The sequence below is a fragment of the Dermacentor albipictus genome, chromosome 8, assembly GCF_038994185.2.
Source record: "Dermacentor albipictus isolate Rhodes 1998 colony chromosome 8, USDA_Dalb.pri_finalv2, whole genome shotgun sequence".
Taxonomy (NCBI): Eukaryota; Metazoa; Arthropoda; class Arachnida; order Ixodida; family Ixodidae; genus Dermacentor; species Dermacentor albipictus.
Window position 1 is genome coordinate 94,539,256 of NC_091828.1, and position 26,240 is coordinate 94,565,495.

The 26,240-nt window shown below is 46.2% G+C and overlaps 1 protein-coding gene across 6 annotated transcripts in view; it reads left to right on the plus strand.

Moving 5' to 3' along the window:
- The window catches only part of LOC139048864 (uncharacterized), a 99,650-nt gene that overhangs the window by 69,565 nt on the left and 3,845 nt on the right, over nt 1-26,240 (plus strand). For 2 of the 6 annotated variants that reach the window (XM_070523747.1, XM_070523748.1), the window contains exons 14-17: nt 12,399-12,488; nt 13,224-13,370; nt 22,746-22,781; nt 23,836-24,044. In XM_070523747.1, the coding sequence (XP_070379848.1) occupies nt 12,399-12,488; nt 13,224-13,370; nt 22,746-22,781; nt 23,836-24,044 (482 nt within the window). Of the gene's footprint in view, nt 1-1,078; nt 1,392-2,403; nt 2,987-4,313; nt 4,461-6,077; nt 6,159-11,298; nt 11,389-12,398; nt 12,493-13,223; nt 13,371-13,580; nt 13,619-22,745; nt 22,782-23,835; nt 24,045-26,240 lie in introns of those variants that run through there. The other 4 variants (XR_011508004.1, XR_011508005.1, XM_070523751.1 and 1 more) reach the window with 4 other exon arrangements.

The following is a 26,240-nucleotide window of genomic DNA, read 5'->3' on the forward strand; positions in this document are numbered from 1 at the left end:
AATAAGTACGATCACTGTCCGTAAGGGGTATTGAAGGGTGAAGGTGAGGGCATACACTAAAAGAATGCGGCTAGCAGTTCGACTGTCTATGTTCTATGCATACTCTACACATCATATTTTCGCTCGATGGGTGTGCTTTCTTCAGCTGCTGAATATAATTCCTATGAGGGTCGTGGAGCCTCCCTAATACGGCATACTTGTCTTTACAGCTAGGATATATCTATGCTAACAGGATGAATTAGCCCATCTGCTGTGCTCTGAAACTAACTTCAAGCTGGCTAATTCACATCGAATGTTGTGGTCCTGGGGCAGACAGTAGCAAATAGAGCCCTGAATTGGCAGATATAGCTTATACGTCTTCAGAATGCTGCACAACTCGTTAAAATACAACATAAGCGGTGACACGTGCATAGCTGCTACTAATGAAAGGTTTTACTGCACGTCCGGTCTGAATTTGTTACCTGGAAAAGACCGTCACGCAAGGAAATGCTGACCTGAAACGAAGGTGTAACTCAAAGTAACCAGATACCAATATTATTCATGGGCAAATCAGCGGAATGAAAGCTTGTTCACGAAGAATTACCCTTTCGAAAGACCAGAATAGATGTCGTAACAAAGGGAGTTTACTCTCTGTTTCCATGCTACACAAGTGCTTGGCGAAAATTTGGTTATGAAAGATGCGTACAGACTGATACAAATTTACAGGCAAGACAAAATTTTTGCCATTTGGGCTATTTTCTCGCATTTTCTAAGCGTTTGTGTCGGGCGGACGGCCAGCCTAAGGGACACGTTGCGGCAATCGAGGGTTGCCTGTTGCTTCGCAAGATACCGCGTGATAGCTCAACTAAACTGGTCAACAACGGTCGAAGATACGATGCTTCCGGAGCCGAGTTTGTTGGCAAGTGATGTCTTCATCAGCTCATGAAAACAAATTGTCCTGCCAAGTAGTAGTCTCAAGAGTAATCTCTTATTCGAGTACTTGTTACAACTTCAAGTAGTTAACTTCATGTGAGACACTGTGTTGTATGAAAATATATTCCGGGCGTCACGTGCACTCTTTCCGTGTATTTCGTTCCAGGGCACTGGCCACATTTCAGCCGCTTTGCATGAAGAAGGCATGGAAAGTGAACAGGGCATGGAAAAAGATGACACTGAAAGAGAAGACGGCACAGAAATGGAAGACTGCACCGAAAGTGAAGATGGCACAGAAAGTGAAGAGGGCACCGAAAGTAAAGAGGGCACCGAAAGTAAAGAGGGCACAGAAAGTGAAGAGGGCACAGAAAGTGAAGACTGCACGGAAAGTGAAGACGGCACGGAAAGTGAAGACGGCGCAGAAAGTGAAGACTGCACAGAAAGTGAAGACTGCACAGAAAGTGACGACAGCTCAGAAAGTAAGTTTCGTTTGTACATATAGGCAACCTTGTTATCAGATTTCCGGTAATATTTTTCACAAGCATTGTGCGCACACGTTTGACATGTTTTCGGAGTTTAGACGATCGTTTCATGTTCGGAACGCGAGGGTGGCGGCCCCTGTGCATAGCTTAAGGGGAGATGAGGGTCACGAAAACTTTTTTGTAGCTTTCAACATGTGTTGCCTAAATTTTGTGTGCAGATATATTGTAGAATGTTGATTTCAAATATATATCTATATTTCTATGATATCACTTGGAAGAAAAGATATCACAGAATACAGTAGTCCTAATTAAGTCACTTCTTATGGGCTTTTGTAGTAATTTATCATTAAAATAAAGTGTTTTAAGAATATGCAGACATTTCCACAGGCCCACTGCACATCCTAAAGCTAAGCAAATACAATAAAGTAATTGTAATTTTAATTGGCAGTAATCAGCCTACATTTCTTCTAATTATTCTAAATTCTTCTAAATTCACGCCAGCACCGGCGATTATACACCAGAACGTGGCTACGAGTTCTTTATAACAAGCCGCGCTGCTAACCCAGGGATCAGATTTTGGCCATTGACGATGGTGTTTGGCAAGCGTCACTCATCTCAGTGTGTTCTTTTGCGGCGCACACGTTAATATCCTCACATCACGCGCCTGGCAGGGGCTTAATATTAATTGCCAAGACAACGCGACAATGCTCTCTGCGATACCTTATTCCTGTGTGCTTGGTCGGCATCACCGACACCACCATCCGGCGGCGTGTTCCATCGGCTTAGCCATGAAAGCTGTTCTGCAAGCTTTTTTTTCCTGGCTGATTTTGATAACCGACCTGGTCGTCACATGTTTCCGCCACCACCACATTAAAAACTTGGTGGAGCTAACTAATTAACTTCCCTATAGAAGCACCGGCATTTAGTGGGCGGAAAGGAAATTTCATTATGTAGAGCTGTCGCACCTTTTTTTTTCTTTTGGCAATGACGTATGCCCTGCACGACGCAGGCAGTCTACGACGTGGAGACGGTGCCTATTCCATGTCGCGCCACCAGCAGGAAGATTATGGAAGTACTTCTTGGAAACTTGTGTGTGGCATCGCCACTGAGCACCACATCAAAGATCACCAGACGTGCGCTCCCCAACTAATGCGCAAGAAGGCAGGATGCTTCGTGCCTTCATCACATCACAACCCTGATGCTCTTCATGGCGATGAGGACATCGGAGCTTTTGAACCAGACGAAAATCTGAGCTCCGAGCTCAGTAAAGTGTTCACACCGACAGCTTTGCTAAGCATATTTGAGTGGTTTGGAAAATGTTCGGATGATGGACTCTCCTTCAAGCTTTTCGGGAAAGACATTACGAGGAACTTCAGCGTGACTTTCCTAAATAAGAAGAGTCCTTGGCTCGGCCTCATCGACGATTGTATCGGCGCACCCAGGTTCAGCGGCCTGCAAAAGCTCGGTGAGGAATCCGCACCGAACCTCGACGACGAGGTCAAACCGAAGCTGGGAGCGTTTGGCCTGCCAATTCTAAAAGGGGGATTGTTCAAGGAACTGGCGGACAAGGTGAATGGCTCGAAGGAAACGAGGTGACGTATAGTTTTTTAGCTGCCGTTTTCTGTTGCTTCCATTTCTAGGCCTAAATGTATTACATAAGGTGCGGCTGAGTGCCTAACTTGGTGTGGTAATAATACGTATCGAGGGCTCAGTACCACAAAACATAAAAAAAAAACGATTGCAAGAAGTGCAGAATTGTTGAAAAAGCGAATCGGAAGCAAGATAAATATTTAAGATGCGTGTTCATTGGGAATGCTGTAAACCGGTAAAAAGTCTTGAACGCGTTTGTTTGGGCCCGAGCGAAATGGCAAAATAATGCAATAAAAAAGAAAATGTGATGGCCCGTGCGGCGCATTCATGTCTACCTACAAGACGCCGTGTTCATGTGAGGAATTTGCTTCCAGTAAGTTTATTCCGTATAGTTGCTAAAGCAGGCGAACTCGGCGTCAGCGAAGCGTCTAAAAAAAGTCAATTATTTGAAAGCATTAGGTTGCTTGTAAACCTCTTGTGTGCATAGTTTTTAAGTGCTTTTCACGGAGTGTAGAGCTAACTGATTGCTAATAAAGGTCGTGCGAAGGCCACGGAAGGTTGTGTGCTCATGCATGAAACGCACCCTATTGAGCTGATAATGCAGATGGCGTCAAAGGCCGAGTACTGCTTTTCGGAATTGGATCATCAAAAGTGCCGAGGACCTCGAGAAGGCATGCCAAGTTGGTGCAAAGAGCCTTTCCGTGTGTTTTCTCAAGCACTACCGATTTGTTGAGAGAAAGAACAGCAGCATCCACAGTCATTCCTCATATATATGTGCGGAATGACTGCGGACGCTGCTGTTCCTCTTCTGCACATATAGTTAGTACGGTTCCCCGTACACCTAAACCTGGCTGGAATTTGCGTAATAAGGTTTAGTTGTATGGGCAACAGGAGCCACCCCTATAACTTCTGTTCCAAATGCAAATCTGCAAGCCACAGTGACGCAGTTTCTATAGGACAATTTACCAAAAACATATATACAGGCTCTCTGAGGCTGGATACATATATAATCTCAAATTCCAGCTAGGTTTAGCTGTGTGCGCTACACGTGCAGTTCTCCGAATGCAAACGGGGTAGTTTCTATAGGCTATATATATATCATACGCAATAATACTATAGGCTGATATATGTATATCATACGCAAATGCCAGCCAGGTTTAGCTGTATGGGCAACAGGAGCAACCCATGTACTTCTGCTCCAAATGCAAAGCTGTGGCAGTGGCACATTTTCTATAGGCCACTTTACCAAAAACACATATCCAGCCTCTCTGAGGACGTCCAAAGTTGGCGAGTTTCATTTCATAAGCCCAAAGTTTACCTCTACTGCAGGAGTTCATTAAGGAGAACACAAAATCGTGGGTGAAAATGTGGCAGGATACGGAGGATTTCCTGCAGAGAATCCGTGACGTGGGCCCCAGGGCGAAAAGTGGCATCCAATACGATGTCCAATGTTTCTTCGACCACGTCAAAATCCAGGTGAGTCATTCTTGGTTCTGCACAGAGGTCTTTTCTGAAGGTGCTGCAAGAGACATGGTCATTGAACACGTCAAAACCATATTACCGGCAAATTACCAAAATAAACGTTTTCACATTTTATAACAGATGCAACTCGTATTTATTGAGAGTGATCAGTACCAGATTTTAGAGGTATTTTTTTGAAGCTTATTATTTACATAAAGTATTCATTATTTACATAAAGCTGAGAATTGCTAGGCACAATTAGCACTACTGAACGAGCCATAGGTAAAAGACAACTGTGACAATTTTGATTGAAAGAGGCAACAAAAATAAGAGTATTTATGCACAGGAGCCCCTTGCAAGATTTCATACTGGAAATACAAAAGGAAAAGGTTATGAGGAGCTTGCCGAAATAGACATCGCCGTCTGTTCGGTGTTCAATATAAAGTGAAAGGGCAATACAATGTTGTGCCGCTCGCCGTGCGCTGTATGTGCGAATGTGAGCCCGCATGTCGCAGTTCAATTTCGCGCACGCAAGGGAGGAAAACGGGCAGGAAGGGTGCGGTGTTCCGTCGCGTGCTAGGCTCCAGGCAAGGGTAGGGAGGGGAGGGGGGCGCCTGCTCCGGGACGCTGTTCTTGAAAGCCGTCTGCGAAGGGCACGTAGTCGTCCATCATTGTCCATCATCCAGACACATCGTCCCCCACGACCATTCTGATCGCGAGGTGATGTCCTATATATATATATATATATATATTGTCACCTGGTGGTGACGTTAAGAACACAGTAGCAATACTGTGAAATACAAAATAACTTTTATTGGGCGAACCTGTGCCCACAAAACAGGCTACACTTATAGCACAACGATAGCGGCGAACACGGTCGGCGATCGTCGAAAATCTGATCTGCGGGTCAAGTGCGTCGGCTTTTATAGAGCAGTCGTCGAATATTCCAGACTAATCGTTCGGACCCGCGTGCCTTCCACAAAGTTCTACACCATTCGCGTTACGCGATGAAATCAGATAACACAAGGTTCGGCGACAACAGACAGCCGGGTAGAAGCATCGATAACTTTCCAGAAACTTCGGATACATGCAGGCGCGTCCCGCGCTGTGCGATAACATTTGTTCGGCGGCAAAACGGGGTCGCCCGATAGAGATAAGTACACGTGTCAATACCCCCCTCTTAAAAAGCATCGACCCGATGCTACATACAGGCGAAATAAAAACACCCGTAGCAAAGAAAACAACAAAAAATAAGGAATTTCGTCAGCGTCCGTAAAAGGGTTTAAGGCGCACCACTTCAGGTCGTCAGGTTCCCGCCTAACCTTGATCAATCTACACTATCGCACCACTAGACCACCGCGCAGGTTCTGCGCACGCTAACTTTAGCGGTTAATTCTAACTCCGCCTAGTTTTTTGAGAGCAGTAGGCGCGGTGCTTGAAATTTTCCGCTCCGGTGCATAAATATTTTCACATCGCACCCACCATACCATCTCCCATGTAAATAACACACGCACACGCACGCGCACGCGCAGCAGAGATGCTAGAGGGATCAGAGCACTAGTTAAGGCACGTTAATATTTCAGCACATTTGCTTTATTGACAACGTTTACCATTTACCACTTTCATCCGCAGCTGTATATCTTGCAGTATCATGGGCGTCAAGTCCACCAATAGCGAACACCTCCGTTACTGCAGGAACTTCAAATACTCCCGGTAAACACTTTGTTCAGATACAAAATTCGAAAAACGCTTTACAGAACATTGATGTGCTCAAAACAGGTAATCTAGGTCTAAACCAACCAACCAAGTTCGCGTCCAATAACTTTGTTTCAGCATCCACATCGCTATTACGCTATGACCATCATTATCCCCAGCCCAAATGAGAGCTTTCTTCTACTATGTGCTGAAGCCTTAAACACCTTGCAGTCGGAATTATATCGTTATTTCTCGCTCATTTGAGTATAACCACCTTACCCTTCGTTCTTTGTAGAACTTCTTAGTGGTGGTTAGCAGGTAAAAAACGGTCGCGAAGGAAAAGGAGTAAATACATGTACATCCGCCGGCATTTCCTGCGCTAGTATTTTCTACGTACTCTCAATGTAACATTATTCTATACAGGGTGTCCCAGGCCAGTTTAACGAAGGTTTCAAAATGTACCGGAGCAGTAAAACAAGCAGCGACCCAGTGCATGTTTTTGGCTATTGTATGTAGCAATGCGTACTGTATTTGGCATTCTCCGTAAATGAAACTAGTAGTGCGGAAACACTCACGAACGTTGGAAGTATTATAGTTTGGAGACTTTTCGATAAAACATCAGAGCGCTTTAGGAAACGTCTGATTTAGCAGCTTTTAACCCGCCAAATGTTACCTAATTGTTTTTTTTCGTCGTAAGAAAAGTCGCGAATTGTAAAATAAAGCCAATAACACGTCAACCTGCAAACCGCAATTTCACTGCTCTGAAAAATACCGCTCATAAAAGGACAGCTCATGAAAAAACAAGACTCGGAAGTTCGCAGCTGGCAAATCAGACGTTTCTTAGAAATTTCAACACCTTCCTTGCTGGACGCTCTGCCTTAATTTAACGCTCGCAAATCGCGTAAATAAGCTCGACTAATTATGCACTAAAGCGAACACAAATAGCAGGTTCGCTCCGCGGCTCGCTTCGCGGGGTCCAGTAGGGCGTCGGCCTAATTTCAATCCTTGATTAAGTTTGATGGGAGACTAGGTATTGAGAGGCTGTGCAGTCCTTGCACTGCGGTTTCTTTAATCTGAAACAGCGAGGATACCGTTTCGCTTATGTGCCACGGAGGCCCTACTTCTGCGTAGATGCAAATTTATGTATTTTTTATGCACGGCGTGAATAGGTGACTGCTCAAAATGAGAGCAGTCACCTGCTCTCACCGCGCTTGTCTGTGGTATTTGTTTCCTTGTGTCCTCGTCTTTTTCGCGCTGTTTCACCTCAGTTCTATGCCCCCAGTATTGGGGATTCAGGGGAATTACAGCTGCATAATGTCCCTAGCGTTCCCTAATTTCCCTAAGCAAGCTCGTTCGCTGGATATCCTTTTGATTTTTTGTTTGTGCTCGTCTTTAGCCTTATTTCAGGTTATATTTATGGTGCATTAAATTTTCTAAACATAAGTTTTGACTAAATATTTCCGTGATAACTCCGTACCTTTTTCCTTTTGCGTTGTTGAGTCCATCTATTCTTTCTCTTTCTGCACTTTGTGAACGAAAGAGTCAATTAGCATCATCCCTGCTATTGACAGCATAAATCAAGGAATCCATGACCTCTTGTTGTACTCGGTAATCCTGCCTTTCCTTGTCACAGTACTATATTTGGTACTTACGTGGTCATTGAAATCTCAGTTTGAAAGTAAGAGCCTATATAGAGAAAACACTTCCTAGACTATTACAACTCTTTAGACAACTTTGTCCCACTGATGCAAACTGAAGTATCTCTGTCTTCTTTTTAGACCTGAAACACAGCGTTAATTTCTTGCTAATCATAAAAGCGACAAATTGAAACTCTGCCCTCGTATCAATATGTCGGTATCCACATTTCTGCCAACCTTTCTTGGAATGCCAGCAATCGATAAAAGCATAATAACGCCAACTCCATTCTCGAGCATATTTGACGCATCTTTTTGAGATCACCTGCCACAGTTAGAGAATTCGCGTATGCTGCATGAGTGCGGGACTCTTGCAATTGCAAAGCGTTAAATTTACAATGTGGTGGGGACACTCGTATACCTGAAATAAACTTATGCCTTAACCTAGGCTGTTTTAGGGCTTTCTTTGATAGGTTGTATTATCAATAGGATCTCGCTACCGAAGTGGCCAAATCTGCCTGCACCGGGGCCATCCCGGACTTGGCCCAGACTTTACATCAGGCGAAATTTTCAATTTATAGTGCATATCTGTTATGTATTGAATAATGAGCGAAAATTCCTACCAGCGTCAACAGACACTACAGAAAATCCCAAACCGTATTTGTACCCTTCCTGTCTGCTGCGTGGCTTTTTTATGTGTCTTCTTAGAGGTCGGTGTAAGGGAAAACGCTGCACATTAAGCCGCAATCTTCTAGAGTCAAAATCACAAGCATTGTCCCGAACCCACAGCATTTGGTGCGAAGGGCGTGGTGAGACTGTTCTAGGAGTGTCGTTATGATTGCTGTCGCAGTAAAATAACCAACACCGGCAAGCACTTTCAACATTAACAAATATTTAGGCAAAAGTACGCTTCGTATACATATGTAATATAAGTATATATAACATAGGGTGCTAGCGTGTACTCTTTAGTATAGCCGTAGAAAAAATAGTGCTCTTCGAGTAAGTGCTGGGTTACCGGTGCGCACTGGGTGTGTTTGTGATCCGGTTCTGTTGCGGATCGCTGTAGCTTGAGCAGTTCAGTCCCTAAGCCAGTCTAGGGCATGCAGGAAGTATTTTTACCACCATGCTTCATGCATGTTGAGTTGTAGCAAAGGGCTTAATTCACGCGTTATTGGACGGCCGTTTATATGATCACCTAGGCGAACCCTTATGCTACGAACATAGGGAGCTAAGCAGTCTTCCGGAGAAACATGGTACAATACTTGAGCCATGGCAGGTTAGTGACCTTTGAAGGAAAAGCAGAGAAATGTGCATGTATCAGTACGGACACGTGCTGAAAACTCGAGTTTGCTTGCATGTCCTCCTTGTGTGAGGTTTTAGCAAATACCAAAAGGTCCTTTGACTACTTATTGAAAATGTTAACTTCCTTGCGGATATTATATTTGACTTAACAGGGAAATGAAGTAGCCGAAAGTGTACTGCTTTCGATCAGTGTCACTCGTTAATACTCCTTGAAGGACCTCTTTTTTTATTTTTTCCAAGCTTTGATAAAACAGCAATGGGCGCAGCGCACGCAGCGATTTAAGGAGTAGTTGTAATGTACGGTGGAAATGCTTTGTCGCTGTTGTCCTAACTGTTTAACGAATAAGAAGATTTTGATAAATACCCTGTTCTAAAAGTTTCGAGGAAGCTTTTGTGGAAAGCAGGGAGGCAGGCTCATCTCAGTGCTGCAATTTTTTTTAAAAACCGACCGGTCACGCCGAATTGAGTACTCTGTAACAGCTTGTTCGAGTTAAGCGAAAAGTTGAAACACTGAAAAGTTCCTTCTAACAACTGTTGTTCGAGTTAAGCGAAAAGTTGAAACGCTGAAAAGTTCCTTCTAACAACTGTTGTTCGAGTTAAGCGAAACGTTGAAACGCTGAAAAGTTCCTTCTAACAACTGTTGTTCGAGTTAAGCGAAAAGTTGAAACGCTTAAAGGTTCCTTCTAACAAACTTTGAAAGAAACTTGCATGGAGCGCCAGAAACTCGGACATGCTATTAGATGAGACGCACATACCCCGCGACGTCCTGTGGAACGCATTTTGATGAACACCTGTCGCGGCGAGTACTGACAGTAGCATGCCACGGAAAATGCTTGCCAGCCAAAACATGTCTGCGTGAGATCTATGCCGTGACGAGCACCGATTCGAAATTGGGTGATCTTTTTCTCACGGGCCATTTCCGTCTGACACAAAAGCAGATCTGTATTTGTACCACTCCCACCGTCCTCCTTCATCTGGCAATTATGCTATGTTCACACTACGGTCGTAAAGCGCGTAACAGCTCTTTTGGCGTATCGAACGTAACGGCTGTAAAAAACGTTACGGCAGTTAAGCCGGCACCTTTGTTCACATTTACTGCTGCTTAAATTACGGCTTTTGCAACAGGCCAATCAAATTTGGAGCTGCAGAATCGACGTCACCAGCGGTCCAATATGGCTCCTGCCAACATGCGAGCGCTGGCCGAGATCGAAGAAATTCACGCTCAAAACAAACTTGTAGTCATGTATTCAATCGCCCAAAGACGACGAAGGCGACGCAGAAGGGTTTGGGTGCGGCAAGTATTTCTCGACAGGGCCGTGGACGGCGATTTTCACAACCTTTTCGCCAAGCTCCGAGTTGGTGACGCTGCGATGTTTCATAACATCATGCGCATGTCGCCCCAGCAGTTCCGCTTCCTTGAAAACCTAATGAGACCACTCATCGAAGTTCGGAGCACGCATCTGCGGCCATCGATTTCCTCGGCGGATAAACCAGATGAACTGAAAACAGTCTCGCAAGGCGCACTGCAAAAATTTTCGCGAACACAGCCAATCGTGCGCACGGAATGGCGGAATGACACTTCCCGCGCCCGGAGCTGTCTGCAGACGGGAGGACGGAAGTGTCGTCACCGGTTGTTGAAAGCCGAAAGCTTATCGGTCATTGGCTGTGTCGCAACGGTCGTAACATAACAGTCGTAAATGTTGCCGACCCTTTAACACTCTCACCCACGATTTTTGCGAGAATTGCGCACGTTGGTACCTTTACGTTCGCAGTCTGAACTAGACGCATACGCTTGTTGCGCTTCCGCTTACGTATGTTACGAAAAATCGGCGCCTTACGAACGTAGTCTGAACATAGCATAATATTAAAAAAGCAATGAATTCTTTTACCCGGCCTTGTGATACTAGTGACCAAATAGGTCCACCTCACCTTTCATGATTTCCACAGATGCCACGATCATTGCGCTTAAAGGCTTTCTAATAAAAAAAAATTGCGGCATCAGAAGCACTCTTGAATTGTACTGCGATGTACCACAGACAGAGACCAGAAGCAGACAGCACTTGTCCTCTCTCCTAGTTTCTGTCTCTATCACTTCGCGCTACATTTCAAGATCATGTTACCGTACCAACTCGCCCAACTTTCTATCCAAGAGCACTGGCCTATATCACTGCAGATGGGTAAGTAATGTGTCCTTTTGTAAAGTCATTCACTCACGCTTGCAGGTGTGCATGACGGTGGGGGATTGTCGAGCTTTCTACGGCTTGTACAGTTCTACTCTGAACACTCTCTGCAATCAAGGTGTCAGGCTGTACGTAAGTACCGTCTATCGAGTATGTCAATTCTGTACTATAACCACATTGCAGGTTAAGAATATAACGGTGATGCACCCGAAAGAGAGCATGCGCACTTACGTAAGATGGCCCAGTCACATGACCGTAATTTATCCTAAACATCGAGTGAAGAAATGGTGGCATAGTTATTTGAAGCCTTTTTAATTGTTTGAAGTGATTTTTGTTTGTTCCGGTGCAACACGTCCCAGCCACCATGAGGCGTTGAGATCCGATATGTTTTTAAAACCGACCGGTCACACCGAATTGAGTACTCTGTAACAGCTTGTTCGAGTTAAGCGAAAAGTTGAAACGCTGAAAAGTTCCATTTAACAAACTCTGAAAGAAAGCTTGCAGGGAGCGCCAGAAACTCGGACATGCTATTAGATGAGACGCAAATACCCCGCGACGTCCTGTGGAACGCATTTTGATGAACACCTGTCGCGGCGAGTACTGACAGTAGCATGCTACGGAACATGCTTGCCAGCCAAAACATGTCTGCGTGAGATCTATGCCGTGACGAGCACCGATTCGAAATTGGGCGATCTTTTTCTCACGGGACATTTCCGTCTGAGAAAAAAGCAGATCTGCATTTGTACCACTCCCACTATTCTCCTTCATCTGGAAATTCTGATAAAAAGCAATCAATTTTTCACACGGCCTTGTGATACTAGCGACCAACTAGGTCCACCTCACCTTTCATATGATTTGCACAGACGCCACGATCATTGCGCTTAAAGGCTGTTTATTAAAAAAAATATTGCCGCATCAAAAGCACTCTTGAATTGTAGTGCGAAGTACCACAGACAGAGACCAGAACCACACTGCGCTTGTCCTCTCTGATTTTAGTTTCTGTCTGTATAACTTCGCGCTAATATTCAAAATGATGGTACCATACCAACTCGCCCAACTTTCTATGCAAAAGCACTCACCTATATCACTGAACATGCGTCAGTAATGTGTGCTTTTCTAAGATCATTCACTCACGCTTGCAGGTGTGCACGACGGTGGGGGATTGTCGAGCTTTCTACGGCTTGTACAGTTCTACTCTGAACCCTCTCTGCAATCAAGGCGTCAGGCTGTACGTAGGTACCGTCTATAGAGTATGCTAATTTTTTACTTTAACCCCATTGCACTTCTATAACGGTGATGCACCTAAAAGAGAGCGTGCGAACTTACGGAAGATGGCCCAGTTCTATGACCGTAATTCATCCTAAACACCGAATGAAGAAATGGTGGCACAGTTATTTGAAGCCTTTTTCATTGTTTGAAATTATGTTTCTTTGTTCCGGTCAAACATGTCCTAGCCATCCTGAGGCGTTGAGATCCGATATGCGTAAAAGTTTCTCCAGCTTGTCTTGGCATGAAAACCGCGGGAACGAATGAAATCGCGTCTGCACGATATGTCGACCGCTAAAGGATAGAAATCAATCTCGCTAAAACAGCTTCACATCTGCGCGATCGCTACCGCACCGTCTGCTGAATGCGATGTATTCAAGCCTTTGTAGGAACCATCCGGGCCTGAGGGCCCACTGGTGGGGCTTGCGTAGATGCGCGTCGTCCAAAGTACTACCGATTTGCATGTGCAGAAAAGGAAGGGCATCGCCCACAATATACATATATACTACGCAAATGTCAGCTAGGTTTAGCTGTATGGGCAACAGTCGCAACCCCTGTACTTCTGCTACGAATGCAAATGTGTGGACACTGTGACACAGTTTCTATAGGCCAATTCACAAAAAAAATATTTTCAGCCTCTCTGAGGCCGTCCAATGTTAGCGAGTTTCCTTTCACAAGCCCAAATTTTGCTTCTACCGCAGGAATTCATTAAGGAGAGCGTAAAATCGTGGACGAACGTGTGCCAGGATATCGACGCCTCCACGAAGAGAATCCGCGACCTGAGCCTCAGAGCGAAAAGTGGCATGACGTACGATGTCGCACGTTTCTTCGAAGATGTCAAAATAGAGGTGAGTCGTGGTTACTCGCTTCTGCACAGAGCTTCTTCACTATAGACGCAGTAAGACACATCTCCTTTGAACATGTGAAACATTACAAAAATGAACATTTCCACATTTTATAACATATGAAACCCTCATTCACTGACAACATGCAGTACCTGATTTTAGATATTTATTTTGAAGCTTATTGTTTACATAAGTTCTCCACATCTCTGTCAGGTGCCCGGTGGTGGTCTCGTGCTGTCGACGCCTTCTCGGTGAGCGCATATTCCCCCCCCCCTCATCTTTTAAGAGGTTCAATACAAACAAGCATTTGTCTCGCAAACCAGATTTATTTCAAGGGAATTTTCCACGTCTCAATAATTTCTCTCGTCGTATTCGAGTGCTGATTGCCGTGTTATAGTTTGTTAACGAAGCTTTCCCTCAAGTCAAAATATTTTAAGGCAGTTTTCCTAGTCTCTAAAGCCGCTCGAGTTCACGCTGCTCCTCTGGCGGCCATTTTAATGCTATAGCGTTAAGGAGCTCGTGTCGCAGAAAAGCCGGTGTCGTCGGCGTCGGTGTCGGCGTCAGCGGCGTTGACCGTGAGCGATAAATCACGGCAGGCGCTTCATAAATAAAAAGCCACTTCCAAGATTGGCCCGGTGGGAATCGAACCAGGGACTCCGGAGTGTGAGACCGAGACGCTACCACTCAGCCACGAGTTCGATGCTTCCAAGCGGTAGAAACGCGCCTCTAGTGAATGCGGTGTTGCCTTCGAAACGAGCCGTGGAAAGTTATACTGCGGTGTATATCGGTAATTATGAACATGTAACGTACAGAAGTCGCAATTACACGAGTTGCGAAGTGCGTTTCCGCTGCATTTTTTTCTGCGCTTTCCGCACACGCAGAGCCATCTTGCGGCAAACACAGAAGACCCCCTCCTCTCAATGTACGGCGCTGCCCCGACAGGAGGCGCGCCGCGCGCGCATTGGGACCGCTGCCAGGCGCGTCGCGGTCCCGACTCCCTCTCTCCTGACGACGCTTCGCCGTGCTCCCGGTTGCAGGATCAAGCGCCGTTCCTTTCTTTAGATTACTATCTATCTCTCTGCCCGTGCCGATCACGATGTTTCGCTGGCGTAGATCGTTTCCCCTCCGAGACACCGAGTTCCTTGGTTTGTTCCGTTCGCTCAGGCACACGTTTCGTTGCCGCGCCGAACGCTGCGTTGCTCGACGCTCACCGCGTGATAGGTGGGCGCTAAGTCCGATGCGGGGCGCATCGTAAGTGATGGCTGTGCCGTAGCGCATTGTCTTATACCCCTTGGCGGGTCGACGGAAACGCTGTCGCGTCCCACTCTTGAAGGCGAAGCTTAAGCGTCCTCCAATTTTTTCCAAGAAATTATGCCTTCCAACCACTCGACTGTCGCGAACAACATCATTCCCTTTCCACATAAGTATGGGGCTCGGAGCAGGAGCTATGGCGCTTGAAAGTAACCGGTGGTTTGACGAACCAACCGACTGAGCTACCTTTCCGGGCAACATTGAAGGGTCACGAGTACAAATCACATGTTATGTTTCTTTTTTTTTCTTTTATTTTAATGTCTTTTCCTTCATTTTATTACTGTACGGAAACCCTCCTAAAAATAATATATCCTCAATTATGTGCGGCCACACATGTGCAGGTCATAAATACCAGGTTCTCTAGCCGAGTCCCATCCAGGCGGTATAACCGAGCTCAGATTCGTCCACTTTGACTGATCAAATAGAGCACCACTGTAGGTTAAATGAGGCGTACAACTCCTGTGGGACCCGCCGTGGTTGCTCAGTAGTTATGGTGACTGCTGAGCACGAGGGCGCGGGAACGGACCCCGGCCACGGCGGCCGCATTTCGATGGGGGCGAAATGCGAAAACACCCGTGTACTTAGAATTAGGTGCACGTTAAAGAACCCCAGGTGGTCGAAATTTTCGGAGTCCTCCACAACGGCGTGCATAATCAGAAAGTGGTTTTGTCACGTAAAACCCCATAATTTAATTTTTAATATAACTCCTGCGGGGACGGTAGAGTATCTGTCTCCAGTGCAAGAGGACCGTGATTCAAATCCCGGTGCCGCGCAATTCTCCACCGGAAAATAGAAAAAAACCATGTGTTGAGAAAATTGCACAAACAGGCCTGTAGTGTGGCCTGATCCCGGTGACCGGAACCGGAAACGCACTCTCTCACCAGAGCAGGATTGGCCACCCTGGTGCAGTACTTGGCCACAACCTCCTATATGAATACAACAATCAAACCCAGGCCCTCAGTCCCCAGCAGCCGCGAAGCAACTGACCACGGCGGTGGTCAGATCTGTGACGCTGCAGAGGGTGCTAAGAATATACCTGGCTCCGGACAGGCCGCCATTGGAATCTGAACCTGGCAACGTTTAACGTTAGAACGCTGTCTAGTGAGGCGAGTCTAGCAGTGTTATTGGAGGAATTAGAGGGTAGTAAATGGGATATAATAGGGCTCAGTGAGGTTAGGAGGACAAAAGAAGCATATACAGTGCTAAAAAGCGGGCATGTACTATGTTACCGGGGCTTAGCGGAGAGACGAGAACTAGGAGTCGGATTCCTGATTAATAAGGAAATAGCTGGTAACATACAGGAATTCTATAGCAATAACGAGAGGGTGGCATGTCTTGTTGTGAAACTTAATAAGAGGTGGTACAAGTCTATGCCCCTACATGCAGTCATGATGACCAGGAAGTCGAAAGCTTTTATGAAGATGTAGAATCGGCGATGGGTAAAGTCAAAACAAAATACACTATACTGATGGGCGACTTCAATGCCAGGGTAGGCAAGAAGCAGGCTGGAGACAAGTCAGTGGGGGAATATGACATAGGCTCTAGGAATAGCAGAGGAGAATTATTAGTAGAGTTTGCAGAACAGAATAATATGCGGATAATGAATACCTTTTTCCGCAAGCGGGTTAGCCGAAAGTGGACGTGGAGGAGCTTGAATGGTGAGACTAGAAATGAAATCGACTTCATACTCTGCGCGAACCCTGGCATCATACAAGATGTAGACGTGCTCGGCAAGGTACGCTGCAGTGACCATAGGATGGTAAGAACTCGAATTAGCCTAGACTTGAGGAGGGAACGGAAGAAACTGGTGCACAAGAAGCCAATAATGAGTTAGCCGTAAGAGGGAAAATAGAGGAATTCCAGATCAAGCTACAGAACAGGTATTCGGCTTTAACTCAGGAAGAGGACCTTAGTGTTGAAGCAATGAACGACAATCTCATGGGCATCATTAAGGAGTGCGCAATAGAAGTCGGTGGTAGCGCCGTTAGACAGGAAACGAGAAAGCTATCGCAAGAGACGAAAGATCTGATCAAGAAACGCCAATGTATGAAAGCCTCTAACCCTACAGCTAGAATAGAACTGGCAGAACTTTCTAAGTTAATCAACAAGCGTAAGACAGCGACATCAGGAACTATAATATGGATAGAATTGAGCAGGCTCTCAGGAACGGAGGAAGCCTAAAAACAGTGAAGAAGAAACTAGGAATAGGCAAGAATCACATGTGTGCGTTAAGAGACAAAGCCGGCAATATCGTTACTAATATGGATGAGATAGTTCAAGTGGCTGAGGAGTTCTATAGAGATTTATACAGTACCAGTGGCACCCATTACGATAGTGGAAGAGAGAATAGCCTACAGGAATTTGAAATGCCACACGTAACGCCAGAAGAAGTAAAGAAAGCCTTAGGAGCTATGCAAAGGGGGAAGGCAGCTGGGGAGGATCAGGTAACAGCAGATTTGTTGAAGGATGGTGGTCAGATTGTTCTAGAGAAACTGGCCACCCTGTATACGCAATGCCTCATAACCTCGAGTGTACCGGAATCTTGGAAGAACGCTAACATAATCCTAATCCATAAGAAAGGGGACGCCAAAGACTTGAAAAATTATAGACCGATCAGCTTACTGTCCGTTGCCTACAAAGCATTTACTAAGGTAATCGCAAATAGAATCAGGAACACCTTAGACTTCTGTCAACCAAAGGACCAGGCAGGATTCCGTAAAGGCTACTCAACAATAGACCATATTCACACTATCAATCAAGTGATAGAGAAATGTGCAGAATATAACCAACCCTTATATATAGCTTTCATTGATTACGAGAAAGCGTTTGATTCAGTCGAAACCTCAGCAGTCATGGAGGCATTACGGAATCAGGGTGTAGATGAGCCATATGTAAAAATACTGGAAGATATCTATAGCGGCTCCACAGCCACCGTAGTCCTCCACAAAGAAAGCAACAAAATCCCTATAAAGAAAGGCGTCAGGCAGGGAGATACGATATCCCCAATGCTATTCACAGCATGTTTACAGGAGGTATTCAGAGGCCTGGAGTGGGAAGAATTGGCCATAAAAGTTGATGGAGAATACCTCAGCAACTTGAGATTCGCTGATGATATTGCCTTGCTTAGTAACTCAGGAGACCAATTGCAATGCATGCTCACTGTCCTGGAGAGGCAAATCAGAAGGGTGGGTCTGAAAATTAATCTGCAGAAAACTAAAGTATTGTTTAACAGTCTCGGAAGAGAACAGCAGTTTACGATAGGTAGCGAAGCACTGGAAGTGGTAAGGGAATACATCTACTTAGGGCAGGTAGTAACCACGGATCCGGATCATGAGACTGAAATAGCCAGAAGAATAAGAATGGGTTGGGGTGCGTTTGGCAGGCATTCTCAAGTCATGAACAGCAGGTTGCCATTATCCCTCAAGAGAAAAGTGTATAATAGCTGTGTCTTACCAGTGCTCAGCTACGGGGCAGAAACCTGGAGGCTTACGAAAAGGGTTCTGCTGAAATTGAGGACGACGCAACGACCTATGGAAAGAAGAATGAAGAGTGGAACGTTAAGGGATAAGAAAAGAGCAGATTGGGTGAGGCAACAAACGCGGGTAAACGACATCTTAGTTGAAATGAAAAAGGAATGGGCATGGGCCGGACATGTAATGAGGAGGGAAGATAACCGATGGTCACTAAGGGTTACGAACTGGATTCCAAGAGAAGGGAAGCGTAGCAGGGGGCGGCAGAAAGTTAGGTGGGCGGATGACATTAAGACGTTTGAAGGGACAACATGGCCACAATTAGTACATGACCGGGGTAGTTGGAGAAGTATGGGAGAGGCCTTTGCCCTGCAGTGGGCTTAACTAGGCTGATGATGATGATGATGAATGTATTCATTATTTACATAAAGGTGAGAATCGCTAGACATAATTAAGACTACTTAACGAGCCATAGGTAAAGGCCAACTGGGACAATTTCAATTGGAACAGGATAAAAAATCCACATAGTAATTATGAACAGGAGCGCCATGCAAAACTTTACACTGGAAATACGAAGGAAAAGGTTACGAAGAGCTTGCAGAAATATACATCGCCGTCGCTTCGGTGTTCCATATAAAGTGCAAGGGCAATACAATCGTAGTGGCTCATCATGCGCTGTATGTGCGAATGTGAGCCTGCAATCGTGGTTCAATCTCGTGCACGCAAGGGAGGGAAACGGGTAGGAAGCGTACTGCTTTCCGTCGCGCGCTAGGCTCCAGGGAAGGGTATACTGAGGGTGGGCGGCGCGCCTGTTAAGGAGCCGCAGTTTCTTGAAAGCCGTCTGGGATGCTCACATAGTCCGCCGCTCGCTGTGTTTTTACGTCTCAGATCGCGTTGATGCGAGTGACAGCACGAAGGTCCATTGGCACGCTGCTGCTGCCACCACGCTTCGTCACTCCAACGTTTTGACAAGGAGTTCCAGTGGTCATTGAGTAAGAATTGTTCATGTTTGCTTGGGTGCGCCTGACAGCAGGCTTATTAATTTAGTTAGGCCTATATTTACAACTTTTTACGGCCTATAAATCTTCAATCTTCACTTCGTACATCTCTCTACTGATTTGATATCCCCCCCATCGACACTTCGTTTTTCTAAAAAAAAATTGCTACTTTTTTTTGCAAACAAGTACTCCAAAACAAACGCTGCCTCTACCACTCGCCGGCAATGATGACGTTTTAGTCTATCTCAGATAATGTATGTTTATATAAATGGAAAAACATGAAACATTCCAACAGAACCTCGTCTGGCAGTTCTGCAAGCATGCGTAAGCATTGCGGCACTTGCTCAACTCCACGCAGCCCGGTGTAGTTATCAACGTCGTGGAATTCGATGCGACTAGTACAAACGACAGTGCTGCGGTGACGCGAACTGAATGGATGGACCAAGCAATATATTACAGTTTGCTGCGGCATGTGGGCTGGTGGCATTCCGATTATGATCAGCCGTTATCGCTATTTAGCACCTTACCCATATGTATAGAACCATCTTCAACGGCAATTAACCGACCCCCTGCGCTGGCTGCATATGGCGCGGCCGATCAGGCTTTATCTTGAAAACGATCTGCGATGGTAACAATGTTCTCCGAGTGCAGATAGGTGCGTGTGCGCGCGGGCCCCTATATTGAAAGCGATCTGCGATGGCGGCTGTTTGCGGCCTATGCTGGCTGCTTCGTGAGCGGCTTGTTCTCAGAGCTTTGCTCCCGTTGAAGCGATAGGCAGCACGAAGGCGAATTCACTCGCTGCTACGCTCCCTCTCTGGAAAGCGGCGCTCTTACGGGGTGGACGAACAAAGGGAAGGACAGACGGATGGTTTTCCTCATTTGGTAAGCTTACTGTACAAGTGGTCACTCATTTAAAGATAAAATGATAAATCAGCGCGGCTCCTGGACACGACTTTCATTTCAAGGTAGTGACGCCCGTGGCACGCCGGAAATCTCGGGAGGACATGTCCGAGATTTGCCTCCTAATCCGTTAATCACATGCGCGGATTATTTGCTGAGGCGCCATTGGGAAGTTTATAAGAAATTGCAGATTAGCGATAACTACGTCAGTAGTACAGAAGTCACAATTTAGCCAGAGTGGATTTCGCAGCTCTAGTTTTAAAAACTGTGCCAGACGTCTTTTTGAAGTGGCACTACGCCATATGTGGAAATTTTTATAGCCCAAGCATGTACGTAAATGTTGAAAAATCGGTACAGCCTTCGCCGTTCATGTTCTAAGCCAGTCGAGAGAAAACACCGAAGCTGCCTTGCGACCTAACAAAAAAGTTATTGTTGACCAAAAGCGACATAGTGATGTGGATTGCAAGTTACTAGACGAATACAGGAAGTCAGGTTCGAAGAATTATCAGCCGTAAAAGTTGCAATAAACGTTCGCTGACTAATTAACCGCCAATGCACCATGTACGCTCAGCCAAATCCCATGAAGCCCAGTGGCTAAACTGGGTGCCGGAGGGGGGCGGGTTACAAATTCAAAGCGATCTGCGATGTTTGCAGTGTGTGCGTAGTGCCAGTAGCTTCGTATGCGCTGTGCTTTCGACGTTTCGTACTCATTGAAGCGACGCATGCACGGCCGTCAATTGGCTCGCGGCTGCTGCCGCGGTTCCTGACTCCAGCGTTTTCACAGACAGTTTCCGCTGTCATCGAGCGATGTGTGTTCATGTTCACCTGTGCGCGCGCGACACCGTGCTGGTTAACTCAGTTGACACGTTGACGGGCCAGTTGGTTTGAATAGATGATGGAATGTGCAACCGCGACTGAACGACGTACAAAGAAGCAGACACGCCAATACACCACTGGATCCGTGTGCCGGCTTCTTTCATCGTTCTCGTTGAGTCACGCATGCGCTTTCTAGCATTGTTAGTTTTGTTAGTAATCGAATATTTACGAGTTTATACGGCCGATAAAACTACTGTCCTTACTTCGTACATATATCTACTTATTTGCCGCTATCGGTGCTTCCCCTTTCCGGCGAAACTACGAATTTTTTAAACTCATATAAATGTTAGTTTTACTCTGCAATAAACCTACGCAGACTGTCGACAGAAACAAGAAAATTATTGCATTGTGGTCCTCTGTGATTACGAAGGAGGCTGCAGGAGGGTAGCCTTTTTGCGACACACTAGTCACTTTTTAGTATCGCCTCGTTTTTCTATTGTATTGGGAGATCATTTCTGGGAAAATGAACTTCACGAGTGAATACATATGTTGGAGAATGACTGCGAATCGAAAACTCATTTGGGCATTTCAAGGTGCTATGGTGAACAGTTACGACAAGGGGTCTTTGTTCAATTTTTTTTCTGTCGAGGTGGCAAGTGCGCTAAAAGAGAGCTGCTTTCTGATGATCCTGATAGCAGCATCGATCGTCCTATCCGTCACCCTGGCTGTACTAGGCCTCTTCCACATATACATCCAGTGGCCGCGTCTATGCGCTGAGCGGAAATAGGAGCGGAAATAGGAGTAGGAGCGGAAACCGTACTGGAGGCAGCGACGCGAGGGAAGTGGAGTCTTGGGTTCTGGGTCATGATCATTAGAAAGGATCTGTTTCGGCACTTTCTGGGAGCTTTCTGTGTAAGTTTCACTTGCGTTCCGCCTGCTTTGTTAATTTCAGGAAGAAAAGGTATGTTTATTCGCATATAGAGTAATCGAAAAAAAAAAATGCCGGTATTGAGAAAATCAACAAAAATACTTCAACGAACTTCATGGCCCACAAAAGACATTCAGGAAAACTAACAACTCCCCATGTTTGTAAACGTGTCTAATCCTGAGTATTCCAGTCTGCTTTTGCTCCTGCGGAACCGCACATTTATTTCTTAGCTTGTTTTGAAGCCTCAGTACTGTGATGCCGGGTCTGACGCGCTCTGTGACGTTTGCGTGTTGATTACCTGAAAACATTTGTTTTCCTCACCTCTGCGCCCTAAGCTTCATCCATACTGTGGCTATTAGTATGAAAGAGAAGACGACAGCATGTGAACATCGCTAAATGAGACAATCCGCCTGCTCCTTTGACGCCCACAAGGAACCTCGAGAGCGTAAATAACCTGTTTCGAAGCAGCGCCCCCCCCCCCTCTCTGACAGTTAATCTCAAACCCTCAACTTTTGGCATGAGTCGTATCCATGACATTTGATGTTAAGTAAGGCGAAGTTAGTTAAGGCGCAATTAAGGCACCTGAACGCACGACCTCTGGTCAGAGAAAAAAAAAAAGAAATTTGAAATGACACCGCATTCGAATGAGGGTGTCAAGTAAATTACTGAATGTCTTGTGACGGTGCAAGCTTTAACCGTCATTCTCTTTGCCGTATGCTGCAGTGACTGTCGTATCCTATACTCCTCCTCTCCCATATAATGTGGGGGAGAGTGAGCTACCTGCATACGTAAACGTTACTGTAAAGAGCATCTTGTGCCATAGGGATGTGAACTTCACGGGCTGAAGTGATATTTCCTGCGACATTCCATGTTCGCCCGCTTTTGATTTTCTTTATAGCTGGCCGTCTCTGCTCTCTCTCTCACCGTCTCTCTCTTTCTCTCTCCGATTTCGCAGGCATCAAGGAAGAAGGGAAGCGTTGCACCAGACCTAGTGAGTACCGCAATAAGTGAAGCATCTTCTGTGAAATGAAAATTTGTCAGCCCCCTGAAAGTTACACGAAGCTGTAAGCAACAGATCCCGCATTTCCCCCAGACATAAATCTTCGCATCTGAAACAAGTCTCGTACTTGTGCAGTTATCGAACTGCATAATATGCGCCATGGTTCCTTAGTGGCTATGGCGTTACGCTGCTGCGCGCAAGGTCGTGGGTACGAATCCCGGCATCGGCGGCCGCATATCGATGTGGGCGAAATGGAAAAATCCCCCTGTAACGAGCATTGGGCGCTCGTTAAAAAACACAGCTGGTCAAAATTAACCCGGAGTGTTTCGCTACGGCGCACCTCGTAAATAGATCGTGGTTTTGGCACGTCAAAGCCCAGAATTTAACTTTGTTGTCGAACCGGAAACATTCACCCAGCCAGACTGCCAGCCTTCTGCTTGGTTGAGTTCTTAGTGTGCTTGTCTTTCTTTAACAAATAAAGTAGAACTTTTTAGGGAGTAACGGAGCATCAGAATCGTCCTTTAGAAGAATGCTGAGGTAATACGCCGATGTTGCTATGACGTGCGGGAATACATCGCCCACATTCCCGGCCGAAACAGATACCGACCTTCCAGCGTAATCTTGTGCACAAAGCGCGATTCTGACTGGAGCCTGGGAAGAAGTGAGCTTATTCGAGCACGAAAGGACATGCGTGTACAGTACCATCAAGTCCGGACACCCCGCACTTGCTTCGTCATGGGAGTATATGCAGGCCGCTGACGGACAGCAACACTTAGCAAGCCTATAATAAATTGTTCCTTTGTTTATGACTAGCCCAATCGACGAACAAGAGCGCGGGGCTTTGCTTGCGAGTACAGTGTTGTAGCATGCTACATTCCATTCGTAATCAAATACTGACTGTCCTTTGTTCCCTGTGAGAGCAAGCTTCACGGTTCACCCCATAAAACAATATACCACATTATGGAGCGCGAATGCATTTGTTGTATACAGGAGCGAGACTTGTGCTCACGACTGCTTGCATGTGTTCGCTGCACTTCCTGTCCAGCTGTTCCCACTGGTGCTCCAATCACCGGGGCCGGTTATCTTCGCCGTGTTCGCCCTGTTACTCACCGTAGCGGTTCCGCTCTGTGGACTGGCGGTACTCCGAAAGCGCTGCAGGGAGCGGCCCCAACAGAAAGAAACCAGTTTCATCTGCCCGCCAGACTCTGTGGGCAAGACAATGTTCTCGCTTTGGATACTGGCTGTATGTCTTACGTAAGTGGGGTGCAATAGCGGGCGTGCTAGACGAAAAAAAAATATTTCGGGTCCAGATATTTTGAATGAAAATATGCATGTTCGCAAGCGTTCTGTCGCATATTGACTGACGTACCGAATAATTCGCGAAACGTAAACATGCGCATACATTTGACGTACGTCCACGAGATTAGGGCAAGGACGAGAATAAGGCAAGGGATAACTTCGGAGAGAAATAACGTCTACCTACTTCAATTTGTACGGCTGGTAAATCATTCACTGCTACAGCACCACGCAAGCTCTCAACGCGGACCGCGACTATGAAGTACGAGTTATTGTTATTATTTTGCTAAGGTGCCGAAGGTTCGTAATCGTCCGCTAAGGCATTGTCATTTCTCGCGATGTGGGGACCCCCCGAAGTGCACGAACGTACACCGCCATGCAAAATAGAAGTGAGGCGTGCAGACAGGACACAAGAGTAGAGAAGTGGACAACACGAGCTTCCAGCCTCACTTCTATTTTGCATAATGAATCCTTACCAGCTAGCTCAGATTTCTGTTGTTCTATACACCACCATGCTTTGAGTCTGGGATGCCGAATTCCACGCTGATTGCCGAGCGATTCGAAGGTGCCCGCGAAGTAGAGCAGCGGGACAGAGCAACAGCAACGCGGTAGCAACGGTGATTGATTCGAACCTACGCAAGATCACCAGCGCATCACTACAAGACTGTATGATATTCGAGGCTGAAGAAGCGGCCGTCGTTCTAGCGGAAGTGGAGGGATATTGGTCAAAACGGTCTCTAACAATCCTTACAGACATACAAACGGCGTGCCGCAACTACCTACGTGGCAGAATAGGGCACGGAGCGCTCCGCATTCTCCACTCCGGAGACCACATAACACAACAACCAAAAGAAGAACCAAGTCGGCATACGATAGTATGAACGCCGGGACACACGGGAGTGGCAGGGAACCAAGAGGCGGACAGGATAGCTCGAGGGTACACTTATTACCGAGCATCAACGTATAGGCGACCTCGAAGGGACCGAACCTGTACCCGAACACTATTCGGCGATACTAAATTAGTACAAGGGCTGCAGAAAGCGGTATCCCCCACCGCCAACTCCCTTAGCAGAGAGGAATCTGTCGCGTGGAGGCAGCTACACAGGGGCTCGCACGCGAACCTAAACGTATTCGGCAAAATGCATCCCACACAATACAATGACAATGACAAATGCCCCTGGTGCCACGAAGCACAACATATCGTGGGCATGCCAGAAGACAGACCCGTTATACCAAACCTGAGTGCGAAGCAATGGGCGGGAGTGCTATCCAGCGATCGCCGGGTCGACCAAGAAGGTCTGGTTCGGCGTGCACGACTGGAAGCATCACCCACCGGAGCCCTGGATGCTGCTAAGGTCAACCGACCGTTGTGCAAGAAGATGGACGAAGCCATCTGAAGACCGCAGAAGACCAGCGAATCTAGAGCTCACTCACTCCCTACCCGTATACGCTCAATGAAAATGTAGCACGTCTTTACTGCCACGTAGAAAAAAATTCGAAAATATGGAATCACGAATTGAACTCTATACTTCGGGCACTTGTTCCCCGAAAAAGACGTAACGTTCAAAGCACAATGATAGCGGCGAAGACTGTCACCCGTCGTCGTAATCGATCGTCAGGTAAAAACATTGCTTAATGTAATAAATCATGGTAATTTCCAGTGCAATCGCTGGCGCTCGCTTTTGATCGGGGATGTACCGAAGCATTCGCTTCACGTGCACATTCTGAGTAGATAACACACTTTCGCCATAATACACGCGACATCATCTGAAGAAACACGTGAAGTCGAAAGCCTGCTGCACATGGGGTAATACATTAAGTTATTCGATCGGAGGGGTCTGCCTTCTCGCAAGGCAAAACGAGCAGCAATGTGAAGTGAACGTGTGGCGCTGTATGCCAACCTCCTCAACGACACATGTTAGCACCTAATGCACTAGATAAGGGTTATTTCTTTCTTTTGTTTCTTTCTTTGTTTCTTTCTTCTTCTCTTTCCTTCTTCCTTTCTTTCTTTCTTTCTTACTTTCTTTTCTTTCTTTATTTATATTAAACCATTGCATCTTTGCTTTGCTATCCCCTGCGTGTATGAGCCATTTCTGCTTACGTTATTTTGTTAAGCTAAGAGCTATCGCTGCTACTACTTTTTGTACCACTCGT